Source organism: Sceloporus undulatus, chromosome 5, assembly GCF_019175285.1.
Source record: "Sceloporus undulatus isolate JIND9_A2432 ecotype Alabama chromosome 5, SceUnd_v1.1, whole genome shotgun sequence".
Lineage (NCBI taxonomy): Eukaryota > Metazoa > Chordata > Lepidosauria > Squamata > Phrynosomatidae > Sceloporus > Sceloporus undulatus.
The window spans coordinates 20,499,091-20,519,026 of record NC_056526.1 but is presented as its reverse complement, the minus strand read 5'-3'; the positions used below and the strand labels follow the sequence as shown (position 1 = coordinate 20,519,026).

The 19,936-nt window shown below is 41.6% G+C and overlaps 1 protein-coding gene across 1 annotated transcript in view; it reads right to left on the bottom strand.

Moving 5' to 3' along the window:
* LOC121931165 (sodium- and chloride-dependent GABA transporter 2-like) overlaps window positions 1-19,936 on the bottom strand; it is a 42,584-nt gene that overhangs the window by 13,259 nt on the left and 9,389 nt on the right. Inside the window, exons 4-7 of the mRNA XM_042468582.1 lie at window positions 18,751-18,891; window positions 17,989-18,073; window positions 16,329-16,461; window positions 2,049-2,183 (exon numbers count right to left, since the gene is read on the bottom strand). Coding sequence (XP_042324516.1) covers window positions 2,049-2,183; window positions 16,329-16,461; window positions 17,989-18,073; window positions 18,751-18,891 — 494 coding nt within the window. The remainder of the gene's footprint in view (window positions 1-2,048; window positions 2,184-16,328; window positions 16,462-17,988; window positions 18,074-18,750; window positions 18,892-19,936) is intronic.

Sequence of the window (19,936 nt, the reverse complement as noted above, 5' to 3'; positions counted from 1 at the left end):
CATTTCGCCAGCATCTGTGGCTGGCATCTTCAGAGAATGCTGGCATGGAAGTGAGTGACCCTAGGTTGATACACACGCACACACACACACACACACACACACACACCACTCTCTTCCATGCCAGCATTCTCTGAAGATGCCAGCCAGTTACTAGCTTCAAAAACCCACAGAAAACTGGCCACCAACTGTGAAAACCTTCAACTTCACAAACTATTGCAGCTGTTCCCATCACTCATAATGTTTGTCATCTTGGCCATACTCTGTTATGTGGCCACATGGCTCCCAGTCCTCATCCATAAAATGTTGGAGGGTATGAAATCTGTAGGGCACTAGCTGGGCAAGGTTGTGCTTTGCTCTCTTTTCTGATTCTGCTACCAAACATCCAGCACCTATTAGCCTGGGGAAAGTTTTAAAGGGTTGTGAAGGGTTGTACTGACCTATTTTTTAACCCAGGCAGCCTCCCCTCTAATCTCCTTTGGAGACACCTCGATCTTCCCCTCCTTCTCCACACAAAAGGCTAGTACAACAGCTCAGCTGGAACCAGGATTTGACATGGGGAAGCATGACCTGAAAAGATTAGAGGGCAGCACTCCGGCAAAGAATCTCCAGCCAGACAAACCTGAAGGAATTTGTGGCCAAAGAGGAAAGGAGAGGTGACAAGCATTTGGGAGGCCAACATGACAAGTTACACTCAGTTTCACATTCAAAGAAGATTCTGCCAAACACTTTACTGTGTAAACATTTTCCCCTTAATACACAGTGTTTCCTTGAGCATTAGAAACAGTCATTCATTTACATTTGTGGAAATCACATAGGGTGTTTAAAAAGTGATACTTTCAGAGTTACTAGTGAAAAAATCATCACACTACTAGGCAAAGCATTTTGGGGTTTTTGTTGTGTGCTTTCAAGTCATCTCTGACTTATGGAGTCCATAAAGCAAACCTGTCACAGGGTTTTCTTGGCAAGATTTGTTCAGTGGGAGTTTGCTTTTGCCTTCCTCTGATATTATAGGCACAAGGAGAGGAGGGGAAAGAGAAGGAAAACTGAGGCAGGGGAACAGGAGAAAGAGTGTCTTTCTACCTTCCAGGTATGATGTGAAGACTGTTACAGTCTTCTCCGGGAAAAGAATTCCCAGCTGCTTCAAGGCTACAAACATTGCAGAACACACTGTCTTCCTGCCTCTTTGTAGCAGCTGCCCATAAGTAGATTTCACAAGTAAGTACTTGTGACAACCCATGAGCTTGGAAAATTTAGTTTTTGGACTGTGTCTCAGAATTCCCCAGTTGGTAGGGGCACTGGCTGTAATCCAAAAAGAAACTTTTCCAAGCCTTGTCCTATAGTGACCTCATGGATGACTGCACCGATTTTACTCACTGCCGGAGACTTTTCAGCCTGCAAGGGGAGCCCTACCTACCATTAAGCAGAGGCGGCAACTGCTTCAGGCAAAAGATGCCAGGACATGGGTGCGGGGGGGGGGGGCAGGAAAGGGAAGCTACAAGGCTTGAGTTGTGAGCCACCTTTCTTATACTGTTAAACGGACCTTTCAGCTTCTATACATAAGATGGAAGAGGTGCCATTGCTTCTTTCCTCATGTGGGCCAGTGCTGCACATACTGCATTTTCTTTTATTTCCAAGCCCCTTCCCCACCTTGACTGAAAGGGAGAGGAGGAAAGAAATGGAAGGATAATAGTATGGTTGACAGAGGGGGCTGAAAGGAGTCCCTCCTAAGGTGCACCTACTACACTGAAGAAATAGCACAGTTTGACACTAAGTGCTGTAGCTCCATCCTATGGAATCCTAAGATTTGTAGTTTTACAATCACAAACTATATATAAATGGTGTAAAGAAATAACTGCTTTAAAGTGGTATTGGCAGTTAAAGTGGTGTAAAGAAATAACTGCATTGTTTCTACAGTGCAGATGCACCCCAAGAAGGAGAAATAAATAGTAAAACTAGGCATTGGAGGGAGGAAAAGAGAGGCTCACAAAAGAGCTACAGAAATACAAGCAATCCTTTCTTACCTATCCCACCCACCCCATTTAACTTACCTGGGGATCACTGAGTCGTGTGATGTCTGGGTAAAGGTAGAAAAGGATCCCTTTAGATGCTCCTGGCAGAGAGACTCCCCTGATCAGTAGAACTACCAGCATGAGGTAGGGGAAGGTGGCAGTAAAGTACACCACCTAGCAAAAGAGTGAAACATAGCAAGGGTAAGCAATCCACATGGAAACACACCATGAAGTAAGCCAGATAGGCATGCAAAGCATGGAGTAAACCTATGACAAAACCAGCACATGTTTTCAAACGTTTTGGATGAATATTTGGGACAGTGCGAAGAAAAGGATTTGCTTTACCTGGGTGCTCACTGGGATGCCTACTTCGCTATTGCAATTGAAGATTTTCATTTCTTCAGGGCACAAGTCAACGTGTCAGATGGCAGATGATAAATTTCAATCAAAATGTTGGTGTGGATGTGGAGCTAAGGGAATGTACATACATATGTGGTGGGAATGCCCATTTGTTCAATAATTTTGGACAGCAATTAAGAAACAGATAAATATAATAATAGGGATAGAGATACAATTAAGTAAAGAAAATTGTTTAACTCTCAATTTAGGGGAATTAAGACTGAATAGTAATCAAAGATATGTAATAAAACAATTCCTAAAAGCTGCCCATGAAGTGATTGCTTATGGATGGAAAAACAAATCAAATTGGAATAAGTCTTATTTGTTTAAATATATAAAAGAATACATATTATTTAATTTCCTTAGGGAAATAAGGCTTAAATATATTGGGGAAAGCAATAAAGAATCACAGATAGATAAATGGGAAATTGTGGTTAAGAAAGTGGAAAGTAAAATGGGATATGAAGAAGTAAAAAATATGATTGATGATATTTTCCACATCTCCGATAATGATTGTTAACTTGATTGGAATGTATTTCCCTCAATGTTTTTGGCACGGGGGAGAGGGGAGAAAAGTATAATATGAAAGGTAGATATTTGACATGCCCACATTCCCACTCATCTCAGTGCTGATGCTGTGGTCAGATCTTTCTATAGGTAAATTTGAGGAATGCTTGGTGGTTGAGTGTGTTTTGACCCATGCTGGCAACATAGCACTTTTATCATTCCCTAAATCTCTTCCACCACTTCCTTAGGAACTTGAAATGTGGTCCCTTAATTGCTAAGAGCAATTTTCTTTTGACCATTTTAAAAAAAGGTATAATAAGCTTAATAACTGCTATGGAACTAAGGTTGTAGCCACACTATACAATGAGAGCTCTTTGAACCCACTATAACTTCTATGGCTCCAACCTGTGGAATCCAAGATTATTGATTTGATGAGGTACCAGGAATTCCCTGCTAATACATGAGTGTAGTACATTCAGCCTGTCTCTCAGGGACACCGGTAGCCCCCAAAGAGGTAAGCTAGCAGTAGTGGGCAGCAGCGGGGCTGACACCATGTTTCTCTTCTGCTGCCGCTACTACCCATCTCTTTGGGGTACCAGCAAACCCTGAAGAGATGGACAGTAACAGCTTCTGCCACCACTGCCTCCTTACTCCCTCCCCTTCCTCTGCTTACCTTTCCCACCTGTCTGGCAGCCTCTTCTGGATCTGGAAGGACCAGGCTTGGCAGGGAAGAGAGGCAGAGGAAAGGAAAGAGTACATGACCACTGAGGCTTAGTGGACAAAGAAGGAGATACTGACCTTGCTCATTGACAACAACTGCGAATGAGCATATGTCCTTTCTCTGTCCACTGAGCTGCACCTCTCCCCATGGTTTTGATATCTGGGGAGCAGTGGCATCAGCCCAATTAGGATGTCACCCAGTGCAGCCCACACACCTCTAGTGACACCCCTGGAAGCAAACTCAAATATCAACAGTATCCTGTTGTCAAGCCATTACAAGCTTAGAAGTTAAACCCAGCACTTTCAATCAGGCCCAAACAGGGCAGTCTACACCAGCCAGACACCAGTCTACTCTGGGCTACTCCTGAAGTATTCTGGCCACTGAGCTGCCCCAAATCCCCGCTGTATTTACCTCTGCATTTTGCGACAATACTAGGTGGGCTATTTACGCAGCAACCTGCTGTGCCACTACCACTGCTGGCATGAGTTGTTCCTTCTCATGGCTGGGTGCTTCATTGTGACCTCGGAGGGAGTGATTTGCGCCAGCAGTGGCTGTGCAGGGTAACACAATGGGACACTGTGTAAACAGCCACCCGGCATCACTCTTGAATGCTCCACATACTGTTTGGATAAACCTTTTTAATATGATCCAAGGCAGGTAAGGAGCAGATTTGAAGCAGAACTGGCCTCACATCACGAAGACAATCTGCGGCCAAATCGGACCTTTGACCCTGTGCATTGAAGACAGGTTGTGGTGAAAGAGGGAGTGGGGAACTGGTTCATTTGAATATCCATGATCTTGGAAACCAACCAAGATAGCAAAGCACTGGCATGACACAAATGTAAAGTTTATGAACATAATTACAAAACATGAATCATAGAATCATAGAATCGTAGAATTGTAGAGTTGGAAGAGACCACTAGGGCCATCCAGTCCAACCCCCTGCCATGCAGGAAATCCAAATCAAAGCATCCCTGACAGATGGCCATCCAGCCTCTGTTTAACTAATGAGGCTTCCCTATGCAGCCAAATCATTGGTCGCATGAACCCCAGAACACAAAAACCAAGGGAGCTTGAACCTCTGTAGGTTAGACGGTGGATGCTGAATCCCCCCTCCAAGATGATTGGACAATATTAGACCACCAAAGCTCCTGTGTAGTTGAGCTGTTCCAGGAATTATCAGAAATGCACTAATAATCAAACGGGGGAGGGGGGATCACGGCGACCTCATCTAGAAATAACTAAAGCTGCATGCAGTCTAGCCTATCTTCCACAAACCTGGGATCCCTTTCTTGGTTTATCACTGCCATGTCAGATCCTATCTGTATGAAGTTGGAATCTTTCTTTCTTTCTTTCTTTTACCACCAGTATGAATTGCTCTTACAGTGGGCCCTTGGTAACTGCTGGGGTTTGGTTCCAGGACCCCCTGTGGATAGCAAAATCCATGGGTGCTCAAGTACTGTACCATTAAATACAATGGCTTAGTAAAATGCTGTCCCTTATATAAAATGGCAAAATTAAAGTTTCCTTTCTGGAATTTATATATTTTTAAAAATATTTTCAATTCATGGATGGTTGAATCCACAATGAATCCATAGATATGGAGGAACAAGTGTACATTGGTTTACACCTTGGTTAAAGGAAAAATTGTGCTTTTTGCCCCAGCTGCAATTGGAACAACAGGAGCAGTTGTGCCAAGACAACCTCTCATCCACACAAAGTGCCCACCAGTGCAAAAAATCTTTCTAAGAGGAACTGTATGAGCTCCTTCTTAACTGGGGACACCTTTCTACATGAAAAGCACCTTTGCCACTGAACTGCTGGCACATGTTATTGTTTAGTCCTCAGTTCACAGGGAATCACTGAGCTTTTACTGAGCTAGCTGCGTCTATTTGTTCAACATTTTTCCATCCTGAGGCTGCCAAAAAGCAAGCAAAAACAAAATTACAGTTCAGCTAAACACAGTACATATCAATGTACTGCCTCTAAGACAAAAGCACAGACCTTTTGTTTCATGTTTTTCCTCTTTCCCTTTGGGGATATTCCAAACAGGATATTATTATTTTTTGCCAATTTTTTTCTGGATTGATATCACACAACCAGATAGAGGTTGTGGGTCATGTAAATTAGCATCAAATATGCTATCATATACTAAGTCAAAAGTAGAAAAGTATTGAAATCCCCCTTAGATATAAAAATGGTAGAATTAAACATGCAGAGTTTGTTGGTAGCTCTTGCCACCCTCCAAACCCCAGAAATAAGGTACTATGTGAACAGTTACATTAATTCCAGGGAACTATAAGCCATAAGGATTGCCTTATTTCAGGTGTAACCTGAATTACTGATCTCTTAGGCTATGTCACCTTGTCACTGTGTACCATATACATACCTTGCAAGTGTCCCAATCTGATAGAAACAGTACCAATTATTCCTCTAGTGTCCCACTTTTTCAGCTGCTTTTCAAATGTCCACATTTTTCTCTCCCCCCCCCCCCCCCCCATTTTCCCTTGGTCTTCAGCATATTTCAGTTGCTGCAAACTGAGTTCAAAGTGCAAACATAGTTTATTCTCAATTAACTAAGCCATGGGAGGAGAGAGATGGAGGAATCCTGCCTTTCACAGTAGGCTCAGACAAAAGCAAAATCCTACCACCTCTCCTAGTTTTATGAGTTATTTAGCTTTCCCTGTCAGACAGCTATGGTTACTGTTATAGTCATTGATGTGGAAGAAGCTTGGGTCCAGGCTATTTGAAGGACCATATCTTCTTTTATGAGCCCATTAGAGCTCTAAGAACATATTGAAAGGCTCTTCTCTGTGTCTCACCGCCTTCTCAGACTTGTTTTGTGGGAGCAAGTGCCTTTTTGATAACTGCTTCCAGACCTTGGAATTCCCTCCCTCTCATGAATAAAATATAAATGAATAAAAGCATCCTAACCATCATCATCAGATGGTTGCTGTTTTCTCTCATGCTGTATTTTGTGGTACTAAATGTGTTCTTTTTTAAGTAACTAAGGCCCAGTACAGACTGCTGGAAAGTGACAGTCTGGGGCTGATTTTAGGGCTCAAGTATGCGGAACATCCGCATGCTCCCAAGTCCTGCCATGCACCACTTGTGCCATCATGGCATGGCCCCATCCACATGGGGACCACCATGATAACGCAGGCATGGCACAGCATCCTAACATTGCCGTGTCATGCGTGCATCATCAGTGCACATGAATGCACCAATGGTGCAACAATGGCACCTGGCACATGAACTAAAAAGAACCCGCTTTCAGCAAGTTCTTTTTAGTTCTGATGGAGGCCACGCTGTTTGGTTGTTGCAGCCTCCTTGCAGCATAAAAATGGGCGACTACAGGCCGCCCTTTCGGGGCAGTCTGTCAAGCCCCTAAAACAGCAACTACTTTATTTTCCAAGTGCTGGCCTGCATTTTTCCTTTAAAAAAAACTACCACAACTACAAAACAATCAGCTTTTATACTTGTTTGGATTTACTGTTTGTTGCTTAGAAACAACATAAGTCAAATCCCTTTTAAGCCAAACATTTTTCTGTAAAGATCAGACCAACATGTTTTAACCCCTTCAGATTGTAGAAGTGAGCTAAACATTTCTGCCCGTACACAAAAGCTCTTTTCCTGGTCTATATCTCTTTTCCAATGGCGGGGCGGGGCGGGGGGGGGACAGTCAAATTCAGTTCTATGTGCCCTTATAGAGTAGATCTCACTGAGGTATTAAATATGTGAGTTCTGTCACTTCTGAATGTTTGCATGCTTCAATGTGCCAATGCTTCACAGTCAGAAGGAGACAACCCTCTGAACTCTTTCTTTCTGACAGAAGCTACTATCTGGAGGAAATTATTCACCTGTTTATTTGTCTGAGTATAGAGGAGCATTATTATTATTATTATTAATTATATCCTGCTTTTAAAAAAAATGGGATTCAAAGCAGCACACAATTAAAAAGTAAAATACAGTAGGCCCTCCAGATTCACTGGGGTTAGGGACACAGGACCCTCATGAAATCCTCACATTTCTAACAATGCAGACAGAGAAATTATTCACACCGAGAACTCTATTTGCTGTGTTTGCCTTCCTTTCTTGCATTACTGTAATACTAGAAATTTGGGGAATGGAGGAACAATTCAGTTTGGAGTGCAGAATTCTTATTGGTGGGCAGCACCATAATTCCAGCCCATAGTTATTCCCCTGGAGGGGGGGGATTAAACTGGTTTTTGAATGACAAACATTGTTGTAATGTACTTTCACTTATCTATTTTCCCCTTTACCAATTTTCCTCATAGCTAACATAACTTGCTTCCGAGTCTTGTGCTCCTAATTTATTATAAAAGAACTCCTCAAGCTGTCATTGAAGACAGAAACCACTTCTTGTGAAAGTAACAAAACTTTATTTAAGTAGGTCAAGGAAGGATAGGCCTGGAGCATTTAGCTATAATCACCATCTTAAAGCAAAACTTCACACACGGCAAACAGTGGTTCTTCTACCCATACCGTGTCTGCAATGCAGAGTTTTTTCTTTGTTGTTGTTGTGTGCCTTCACGTCATTTCCCACTTCTGGAGATCCTGTCATGAGGTTTTCTTAGCAAGATTTGTTCAGAGGAGGTTTGCCATTGCCTTCCCCTGAGGCTGGGAGCATGTAACTTGTTCAAGGTCACCCAGTGGGTTTCACGGCTGAGCTGGGAATCAGACCCTGATCTCCAGAGTTATCATAGTCCAATACTCAACCCACTATGCCATTCTTGCTCTACCCTCATCTTAAATATTAAATTCCCCACAGTGATTCACCCCAAATATTCCAACTGTGCTGATTTGGCAGGGACAGTCCCAATTAATCTTCTCCTTTCCCACTTTTTCACCTGCTCTTAAAATGTCCCAGTTTCTCTCTCCTTCTCCCACTTTCCTAAGTTGTTCTCAGCTTACTACAATTGCTGTAAACTTTAATGCACTTTGTACTCAGCAGGAGGGAGAAGGTAAGAGTGGAGGCAGTCTTGCCTTTCCAAGTTGACAAATTGCTGCAGTCTCTCCTAGATTGTGTGATCTTCCTCATTAATACTTTCGCCATCTTAACCACATTTTGATGCTGCTTGGCCCACAAGTGTCCCAGTTTCCATCTGTGGGACACTGGAGGGTATGTTACCTTACTAACAGGATGGGTCCCCTCTAACTATGTACAACCAGCTTTTGATTCATTTGCATTAGTGAAGGCACTGCATTTTTCCTGCAGAACAATTCTGCTCTTTTCAAAGCCTGTGGGATTCTCTATAGAGTATTCTGTCTAGCCATTGGTCAGACTAGACGCACGCCTCCATGCTTAGGTAAGATGACACTGTCACTCCAGGTGCTGTTGTCAGGTCTATCTTACAGTGCAGGCCTTCATCTCCAATTTGAAACAGTTTGTTCTTCCAAGCCTTTGGCCCTTATGGCCTGCATGAATACAGAAAACTGTTTTGCACAGGTGTAAATCCTTGGCCTAGATCCAGCATTGTGACCATGTTGTTTCAATGAAATGAAAGCAGATGTTTGGCTTAGACAGAATTTCTCCTCTTCATCCCCCAATTTTTAAAATCCTGTTCACACTGACTTTATTTCTAGAAAGCCTACTGTGATCAGAAACATTGTTCTCTGCTGCATGTTGTTCTACAACAAACATGATTTTGTTTGGGTCCGTTCCACATGTCTTTGCCAAATTATATGATCCATTTGAAGGAGACAGGTCTCCTTTGAGCCTTTCATCATCTCTAGAAGTATCAGATCTGGTTTCTGTGAATCCTAAGTGTAGGAAGCATCTCTTCTCGTAGGATGGATAAAGCCAGCAAACAAGTCACAGTCAAAAACATCTCCTTAATGTCATCAGTCTTCTAAAAAAAATGTTACTGGTTGTCTCTGGCCTAAAGCAGCCTCTTATATAAATTATTTTTACTGTTGAGTTAGTAATCAATTTGAAAGTTTAAAGTTAAATTAGTTTTAGATACAAACTAAACATGACACAAGAGATCTGATACCAGATCATCCAACTTTTTAGATTTTCTGAAAAGCAGCTATAAGGAACTAATTAGATATGGCTGGCAAAGATGAAAACAGAGGTGTTTAAGCATTTTCTCAGCCCATTTCTTTAACTTATTTCCCCTGTTAAGGGTGCAGTTAACTTGAAATGGGGAGACCAGGATGATTTTGTCCCTTTTTACTTCTTTTTACAAATAGCAGGGTTGTCAAGCCAAAGGAGAGAAGAGGTAAAAATAAAAGCTGTCTTCCAACTCCACAAGTGCAGACTAATTACCTCCACCCTAAAACCTACTGCTTTTAAATGCTTTTTTAGAAACCCAGACTTAATTTAATCACAGATAGCAACAGAATCATAATCATAATAGGATCCCTAATGGAACAGACCATATACGTCTAATATAGGGGTGGGCAAAGTGTATCCCTCCCATCCAGATGATTTTGTAGCCCCTTGACACATCCAGAATCCTCAGATTAGCTTTTTTCTGGTCTAGTACACTTCCCTATTTCCCACAGTGCATAACCAGATTCCTTGTGGAAGCACATAAGCAGACCATAGCAGCAATAACTCTTTCCCACTGCTTCTTGTTATTAGCAAATGGTCAGATAGCCCTATAGCTTCTGAAACCTACCTTCGCATACCATCACCACAATCATCCATAGCCGTTGTTTCTTGCATCTCATTTAGTATAGCCCTTGTGGTTTCTGTGTACCTTCAATGTGTTTCTGACTTATGGCAACCCTAAGGTAAGCCTGTTTTGGGGTTTTCTTGGCAAGATTTATTCAGAAGGGTTTTTGACATTGCCTTACTCTGAAGCTGAAAATGTTATTTGCCCAAGGTCACCCAGTGGGTTTCCATGCCCAAGTAGGGATTCAAACCCTGTTCTCCAGAGTCATATTCCAGCATCCAAATCACTACACTAGCTTCCCCCTGTTTTCCCATACATGTAAGCCCTTATTTACCAATAACTCACAAAAGGGCACCTAGATAAGACAGGTGTTTCTCCACTTGGAACATTTCTATACTCCAATGGGAAGATCCCCAGTTTACAGGATCTTTCTCATTTCCTCTCTGTGGTCCAAAACACACTGCAGAAATAATTCAGTTTGAGACAGCTTTAACTGCCCTGTCTCAGTGCTAGGGAATACTGGCAACTATAGTTTATTGTGGCACCAGAGCTCTCTGACAGAGAAGGCTAAACATCTCACAAAACTACAGTTCCCAGAATTTCCTAGCACTGAGCTTCCACTGTGGAGGGCAGTTAAAGCAGTCTCAAACTGGATTATTTCTGTAGTGTGTTTTGGCCCTTAGTTACTTTAATCCAAGAATCCTCCAGTTGAAACTGGGTGCAAAAAATATGGGATCACAAAAACAGAGTTAAGGGGTGCATTTTTGAGGTTTAGAATCAATACTGCAAGATCACAACTTTCCTTAACCAAAACCCAAATTTTTCATTCATTTTAACAGCCTATTTAGAGTAGGAGGGGTTATTGTTATCTCTTGTTGTAGTAAGGATGTTATTGTCATTTCTGTGGTTAATCATCCAAGGATCAACCAGCAAATATCAGTCTGTATATTCTACCCACCTCCATCCTATGCCATCAATGGGTTATTTTAAATGAACCCCAATAGCTGAGATCTAGCTGTAACATTGTCTAATATATGTCAGTGTCAAGGGGCTGCAAGAGGATTAGGAAATCTGCAAGCCTCCAGATGTTGTTGGATAACAACTCCCATCATCACCTGCCATTGGCTCTGCTGGTCAAAATCATAGAATCATAGAGCTGAAAGAGACATCAAGGGCCATCAAGTCCAACTCACTGCCATGTAGGAAGACACAATCAAAACACCCCCAGCAGATGGCCAGCTTCGGTTTAAAGACCTCCAAAGAAGGAGACTCCACCATATTTCAAGGCAAAATATTCCACTGTCAAGCAGCTCTTACTGTCAGGACTTTCTCCCTAATGTTGAGGTAGAATCTGTAGTTTGAATCCATTGCTCCGGGTCCTATTCCCTGGAGCTCTAGAAACAAACTTGGTCCATCTTCAGTATGACATCCTTTCAGATATTTGAACAGGGCTATCATATCACTTTTTGACCTTCTCTTCTCCAGATTAAACATACCCAGCCCCCTAAGTCGGTTCTCATAGGGCATGGCTTCCAGAACTCCAGAGCTGATGAAAACTGCAGTCCAACAACATCTGGAGAGCCACATATTCTTCATACACACACACCCCGTGCTACAAGGATTATAAATGCACCTGTGTGTCTATCCATTCCTCTAGAAAGATTGTCTTTCCCCTACTACCTAAATCTTCTTTGATCTATTGGCCCTATCTGAGTTTTGAGAGAGCACTTTCCTCGTGTGCCATTTCCTCACACAGTGGGAGCCCAGCATGTGTTGGAAAGCCAGAGATGTTTTTGGTCAGTGCACTGCTGAATGCAAACATAGCATTCCTCTTAATTAGTCAGAGTACATGAGTTGTCCTGGTTTATTTACAAGTTATTCCACATTTTTTAAAAAAAATATTTATTTACCCTAGGTTACATTTAGACAAAATAATATTTACATAGAGGTACCTCCCAAGAATGCAATTTAAAAAATAAGTAAAGAGAAATTGAAAACCAAGCAAAGCTAGAAGTGAAAGAAAGAAAGGATTTGATTCAAACACACACACACACACACACACACACACAGAGTTATTGTGATCATTGTCTGGTCAAAACTACTGAACACTGAAAGTAATTTTTTGAATTGACCAAAGTAGAAGAAAAAATACTGGGATTTATTATCAATTTCTCTTTGCAGTGCATGAATGAATATAATTTTTGCAAGGAGGTATAGGTCTCCTGGAAATGTACTACATCAGAATGCAAGGGACCAACAAGTATGTCTGAATGCTCTCCCATTTAAGACTTATGTTACACCTGAAACCTAAATCCTATCTGAGCATTATTAAGTCAGATAGACTAAGCATGTAAGAATGAACAGTGCATAAGTCCCCATGTCTATTATCAATGAGGACCGAAACTCAGTGAAGAGGAGAGACTTCTCCTTGCCTCCCATACTACTCGGAACACTGATTTTCCAGTTGAGTCTACACATATGTTGGGCACCAGACCTACATTAATCACTCTAAAAGATAGACACAAAATTTGTGTGCTGAGCTTCATTTTGCAGGCAACACCTGCTTCCATATTAACTGGAATGGTGAATGTACTTTGTGTTTTAGTATGAAATTTAAAAGAACTGCCCAAGGTGGCAGATTTTAACCCCAAATTAGGTTCAGCACCTTACGAAGTCTCTTTAAAGTTCGTACTAAAACCCAAAGCAGATTCACCATTCCATTGACATGGAAGCCACCAACTGCTACTGCTCAGACAGCCTACTTTTGAACCAGTCACTTTGATGCTGCATGCATGAGCCAGAAACTACTAGCTTAAAAGTGCCTCTACTTAAATCAACACATCCATTTCTCAAATGCCAGTTCCTTCTAGGCAAAATGCAAGTTCATTTCTTTAAGTGCCATCCCTCTGTTCAGGGAATCTGTGCCAAAGATTTCAAGCTATCATAGTTTCCAGTTTTAGAAGTGATTTTTTTTTTTGGGGGGGGGAGTCTCAGTCACACATGCCAGCTTTGTTTACATGGAGCATATGCTTCGTAACACATTGGGTTTTCACTACATCACATAATCGTCAGCACATTCAGTCTTGTTTCCTGTGCTCCAAAGAGGGCCAAAGCCAGGACATTTGTCTGTCTGAGACAAAGAACTTGAGAGAATCAACCCTTCCATTAGGCAGAGTGAGACAACCATTTCAGGAATCAGATTTCGAGTGTACAAAAAGGCAAGGTGGTTTTAATTGTTTATTTACTGTTGTGTATTGACTGCAACAGGCAAAGGGCTCAGACAAGGCTGCATAGTATCAACCTATTTATTCAGGACTAGCCTGAAGGAAGGAGACTCCGCCCTCCATAACTGCCATCCGCCGGCCTGAGAGGGAGTTCACCAGCCAGGTCCAGCTCCATCAGGGCTAGCCTGGAAGAAGAGACTCCACCCTCCGTAACTGCCATCCGCCAGCCTGAGAGGGAGTTCACCAGGCAGGTCCAGCTCCATCAGGACTAGCCTGGAAGAAGAGACTCCATCCTCCATAACTGCCATCTGCCGGCCTGGGAGGGAGTTCACCAGGCAGGTCCAGCTCCATCAGGGCTAGCCTGGAAGAAGGAAGAGTCCTCCCTCCAATCCATCTGCCTTGGTCCAGGCCTCAGAGGGAGAGAAGAACTACTGGACCTCATCCCCTTTCCCTCCATCATTCCCTTCTCCTTTTGTTTCGTGTCTTTTAGATTGTAAGCCTGAGGGCAGGGAACTGTCTGATTAAAAGTAATAATTGTAAGCCGCTCTGAGAGCCATTAGGACTGAAGGGCGGGGTATAAATACCTAAATTAAATAAATAAATAAATAAATAAATAAATAAATGTTTTCAACCTATATGCAGAAAATAACATATGCAGACCAAGCTTAGACTCAGAGGCAGGAGGAGTGAAGACAGGAGGAAGGAACATTAACAACCGAGTATATACTAGCCGATTCAATAATAGTAGCAGAAACAAACAAAGACCTAGAGTAATTACTGAAGAAAGTCAAGGAGGAAAGTGCCAAGGTTGGATTAATGCTAAACATTAAAAAAATGACCACAGAAGATCTGCAATAATTCATCCTAGACAATGAGAACATTGGAATAGTCAAAAAGTTCTCATACGTTGGTATAACTATCAATCAGAATGGAGACTGCAGTCAAGAAATCAGAAGAAGACCAGGACTGGGAAAGGCAGCTATGAAAGCACTGAACAAGATCATAAAATGTAAGGAAATAACCTGAAGACTAAAGTGAGGATAGCCCAAGCAATTGTATTCCTCATCACCGTACACAGATGTGAGAGATGGGCAGAGAAAAAAGCCAGTAGGAAGAAAATCAATTCATTTGAGATGTGGTGCTAGTGAAAATTACTAACAATACCATGAACAGCCAAGAAGACAAATAAATGAGTCCTAGAACAGAAAGCCAAGATAACTAAACTAAGGTTGGTGTACTTTGGCCACAACACAAGGAAGAATGAATCATTAGAAAAGACAATGATTCTAGGAAAGGTGGAAGGCATTAGAAAGAGAGGAAGACCAAATGCAGATGATTAGACTTGATCAGAGAGGATGTGGGCCTGGGACTGCAGAACCTGAGCAGAGAGGTTGAGGACAGAAAGTCTTGGAGATTTCTCATCCACAGGGTCACCATGAGTTGGAGTGAACTCGAGGGCAGGTAAAAGGTAAGTGTTAATAACAAAGCAACAAAGCTGAGAACAAAGAGGGAAAATGGGAAGCGGAGACTATAAATGTGGGAGGGGGAAAGTATGACATTTTAATAGCAAGTGGAGTAAGTGTCACCCCCTCCCATTGACCTCCTCCCTTACCGCCCGTTTAACTGAATTTAATTTCAGTTAAATTACAGTATCATGTGCACAGCCAAACTGTATTTACACTTACATAGTTTCATGTGGTAAATTTAAAAATTTGGTAAGATGTGAGGTTTTTAAAGAAAAAATTAGAAGAATTTACAAAATTAAATGTAAAATTTTAAAAGTTTAATTTTTTTAAAAAAAAACTGGATCTCTCCTTTCTCTTCCCACAGAGTCTTGCTCCACTCACACCATTTCTTCAGCATTTAAAGGGACACAGGCAAATGCCACAGTCTCTTTCTGTCAAAAGGCAGATATTTGTTAAGCAGTGGTATTACTCTCCTCCCTTTTAGGGTGTCACTTGGTGTGATGTGCACTACCCCTCTACTGATGCTCTTGGTTTTAGATACTTCAGTTAATCTGCCTACATTTACAGAATGTTTGTATTTTCATCTTACTACTGTTGCTAATGCTAAGTACAAACCTGACCACCCTTATTGCTATGGGGAACCCCATGCCAATGTCTTATTTCCTATACGGCAAACAAAAACATTGAACAACTGAACTCTCTGCTATGAATGTTGATTCCATCCAGTCTAATAAGCACACTGTAGTTTGCCCTTTATCAGGAAAAGACTGTTTTCTCGCTAAGATGACTTTTCATATCCATCTGTTTCTTAGCTCCAAACACAAAAGTTGCCTGGAAATTGCTTAGGGAGAGTCGTTGGTTTTTTTTAAACCCACTAATGAGCGCAATCCAAATGACAGCAACATATTGTGCGAACAGGGGAGGAGGCAGGCAAGATGGCATAGTTAAGAGGCTGTCTCATAAACATTTTGGCACACAGCAAACACACACACATACAAAGCCTTATTCATATTGGCTGTTAGCCACATTAGCCTGTGGCCATGTGCTTTCTTCCACTACATACAGGATTTGCCACATAGCTTTTTAGCATCTGTAATAGCATGTCAGAAGCCAAATCTTCTACACAACCAGTTAGTACAGCCTTGAGCAGGTAGGAAACCAATACAGACTTGGGTTTTGTGCCACCATTGGACACAGTGAAATGATTGCATGAGCTTCCTGGATGTTTCCCTGCCTCTGGACCCTAGGGCATATAACAGCTCTGTGAGACAATAACAAAGCAATGGGAAAGTGCCCACTCCTGGTGTAAGATCTCAGTTCAAAGGCCTGAGTTGTGCCTGGGGGCAGGCGGCACTTACCTTGCCAGTAGATTTCACTCCTTTCCAGATGCAGAAGTAACAAATGATCCAAGCCAGTAAGAGGCAGAGTGCCAGCTCCCAGCTCACACCCCCAAGATGTTCTATGCCATCTGAAATGTGCAGCACTCTTCTCCTGTGAAAGAAATAGAAACTGACTGATTCATTTTGGGTTCCCTTGTAAACATCAAAAAGAAAAGAAAACAGCAACCAAACTGCCTTGCCACATTCTCAGAGTACCCAATTTCCACATACAGTGCTTCACAATACAGGCCTCAATGATGACAGGTCAGCACAAAATGTATTGGTTTTAACTTCTTTTTCAGAGTCTCCAGGAAAGGAACAAAATCTTGGGATAGGGAGCCAGGGAATTTGGAAAGCTTAGAATGGTGACATTTTTTGTGGAGTATGTTTCGGTATGTTTAGCCCAGGGAAGAGAAGGTTAAGAGGTGACAGGATGGTATATTTGAAGGGATGATATACTGAGGATGGAGCATGCTTGTTTTCTTCTGCCCCAGAGATTAGGACCCGAACAATGGATGCAAACTACAAGAAAAGAGATTCCACCTGAACAGTTGTTAAGAACTGTTTGATAGTGGAATTTGGGGCAATGGATCCATACTTGGGTTAATGAAGCTATCCTGGGGGAAGGGGCGAGGGGCTAAACCTATTTAAGGATACAGTTCAGCATTTTGGATAGCAGTACCCAGATTACCCAGAATAATATCCAGAATGGATTCAATGCTACCCTACTGACATCAAAGCCACCAGGCTCCACTTTTCCTATGGAGCCCTGGTGGTGCAGTGTTCTTAGTTCTCACCATTTGGCCTGGGAAATGTTTGTAATTGTAGCTGAACAAAGTAAATTTTACAAGCTCTGAAAGCAACATCTAATTTGACCAATTCCTGCTTGAAATATCACCAGACATTTTTCAGACTTATCAGGTATCCTCTTTTCCTCTCACCAGGCATATTAGGCTTTTCCACATCTAACATTCTAACACAGAACAGTTGACAGAACAGAGTGCTCTCCTGATAAACCACACACCTCAATAGAGAGTGGCAGCCATTCCCTGACCAAAAGTAAAAATACTTTAGTCCTGTTAGGCCTTTTCTGCTCCTCCAAAAGATAGGGAGATGGCACTCTAAAATATTTCCAGGAACCCAAACCCAGCTCTTGTTATCTGTTCACAGTTTTCCTCAAAGTGTCATGTTTTCTTCATACAGGGGTTTGGATGAAAACATCCATTCGCAACATTCCCCAGTTTGGTCCTGTTCTGAGAAGCCACTGGCTTATTTTTTTTTAGTTCCCATAACCAAAAGATCTCATCTAGTTTATCTAATAAAGGATAGGATAGGCCAGAGTGAGTCAGCAGGTCTTTTATTGGAAACAGGGATTCAAACCTCTCATGTCAACTACTGCAAGTTTATAACAGTATAAAAGATGCCTTTTACCAACTCATGTCATTGGCTTATCTAGCTCAATGCAGTATACTTTGTGGTAGCCTCAGACACAAAAGGTCCATCTCAAAGACTGCTATTTGAGATGCCAGAATCTACAGATGGACAGAACCAGGGTCAAGACATCAACAGAATAAAAACACATGTGGATTGCCATTACTGTAGAAAGTGAAGCTCCTAGGGAGGGGGGAACATCACTTACTCCCAGAACTCAATGACAGGAGAGGTAGCATTTTCTGCAGTCAAATTTAGAGAAGTATTTCTCTTCTGGAATTCCACACAATTCTCTGCAAGACAAAGATCAGGGATATAGTATAAAATACAGCTAGTGACAGATGGTGGCTTCCATGTGATTAGGACAATGAATCTGTTCCAGGTTTGTAAAGGAAGTATCCAAGATCCTGAACTAATTGGGAGACAGAATTCAGGACCTTGGAAAGCTCTTTTGAGTCTATCACTGATTATTGAGTCACCATCCCATCAGGAAACTCATGCAAATAGATAACAATCCACTTCTCTTTGCCTATTAAAAGAGTGACACAGTTTGATTTTCCATTATTGCTTCAGCACTCATGACCAATTGAAGAATTACCACCAGTTCTAGATGGTTTCTCCCATGGTGGCAATGTTGCAAATGCTAATGCTAATGCTAAATTAGGTTAGCCAACTGCAGCAGGTTGCTGCTCTATGAATCATAGAAGAGTGCAAAGCAATTCAGCTTCTATTCACATGCCAAAAGTGAGCAGCAGGGGAAAAAATTAAGGATTAATGCAGAAGGTGGAGCATGACCTCCAGGCAAGTTGGTAGGGAGAAAAGAAAGTTGTTAGGTGGATTTTCCTGGCTGGGGTTAGGAGCAAAAATGTGTGTGTGGGGGGGTGGTATTATTCTACTGATGATGTAGAAGGTTTCTCAGTACAAACTAATCCTAAACTAAACATCATACAGAAAGAAGCACTCCAGTTACCTGTATTCCATTCATGGTCACAGCTGCCCCATGGAAGATTTATGGTAAATGAGCTGAAGAGGTAAAACAAGGCCCAAGCCAGGACTATAATATAATAGAAATTCAAGAGTACCAGAATCACCTGGGAAGCATAACCAATTCCTGCACAGAGGGATAAAGAGGTGGAAAAAGAAAAAGTGGGAGATCAATAGTGATCACTTAACGTAGTAAAATGTTATTGTTGCACTAAAGATGTGCTTTGTCAGTGTGTGAAGGAACTCAAGGGTAAACAACTTTTCAAATCCTACTATTCCTCTTTACCACTGAAAACAGAATAATCAGTAGTTAGCAATGAAGACATATGTATTTTATTATTTTATGCTAGCTGCTATTGCTACTAGGCAGAGTGAAGCAACTGCCTCTGGTAGTAGATGCTGCAAGGAGACAGGGATGGTCTTCCAGCTGCTTCATACGAACTTTCCAGCTGTTTTCCTCTGTTGAAGGACAGACTTGTGTATAGTACACAACATCCTGCCCCCAACAACTAGCTAGCTGCCCTTATTGGATCATGGAGAACATTATTCCATGGCCAATATTAAAGCAAGTTCCCACTGCCATTCTACAGACAACCAACACACACCCCATCCTAGAATTTTAAATTTTCCTAGAAAAATAAGCTGATGACCCCATTTCTTCATTGCTTTTCACTTGTCTAGATTGTATCCCTCATTTTTAATAAATCAGTCACAAAATATCCCTTATTTTTGAATTTTCATCTGACAGCCCCTATCCCAATGAAGAGGTAGAGAGAGGAAGTCTTTGATTTATAGCCAACATAAAAGTTTGATTAATAAAATTTAGGCTTAGAAGTGCATTTTCAAAGAAATTAAACTGCAGGAGAAACAGAGCTGTGATAAGCATCCATCCCATGCTGGCTTGCCTTCGACTTACACAGTTTTCTCCAGCCTAGCAATCTTTTCTTGCAATCAGACTGATAAACATTCTTCCACTCTCCATCACAGAATCTAATGTTTTTTTCCAGCTTATATACAATATGTTTTTCTCCATAGTATGAATTTACTATAATTTGCAAATTTCTTCATATTCTGGAGAGAGAAAATATTATTTTAAAAAATAGAAAGTGTGAGAAGCTAGAAGTGACAGATTTTGTCATCCAGGATGAAGTCCTTTTAGATTTTAAGTCCTT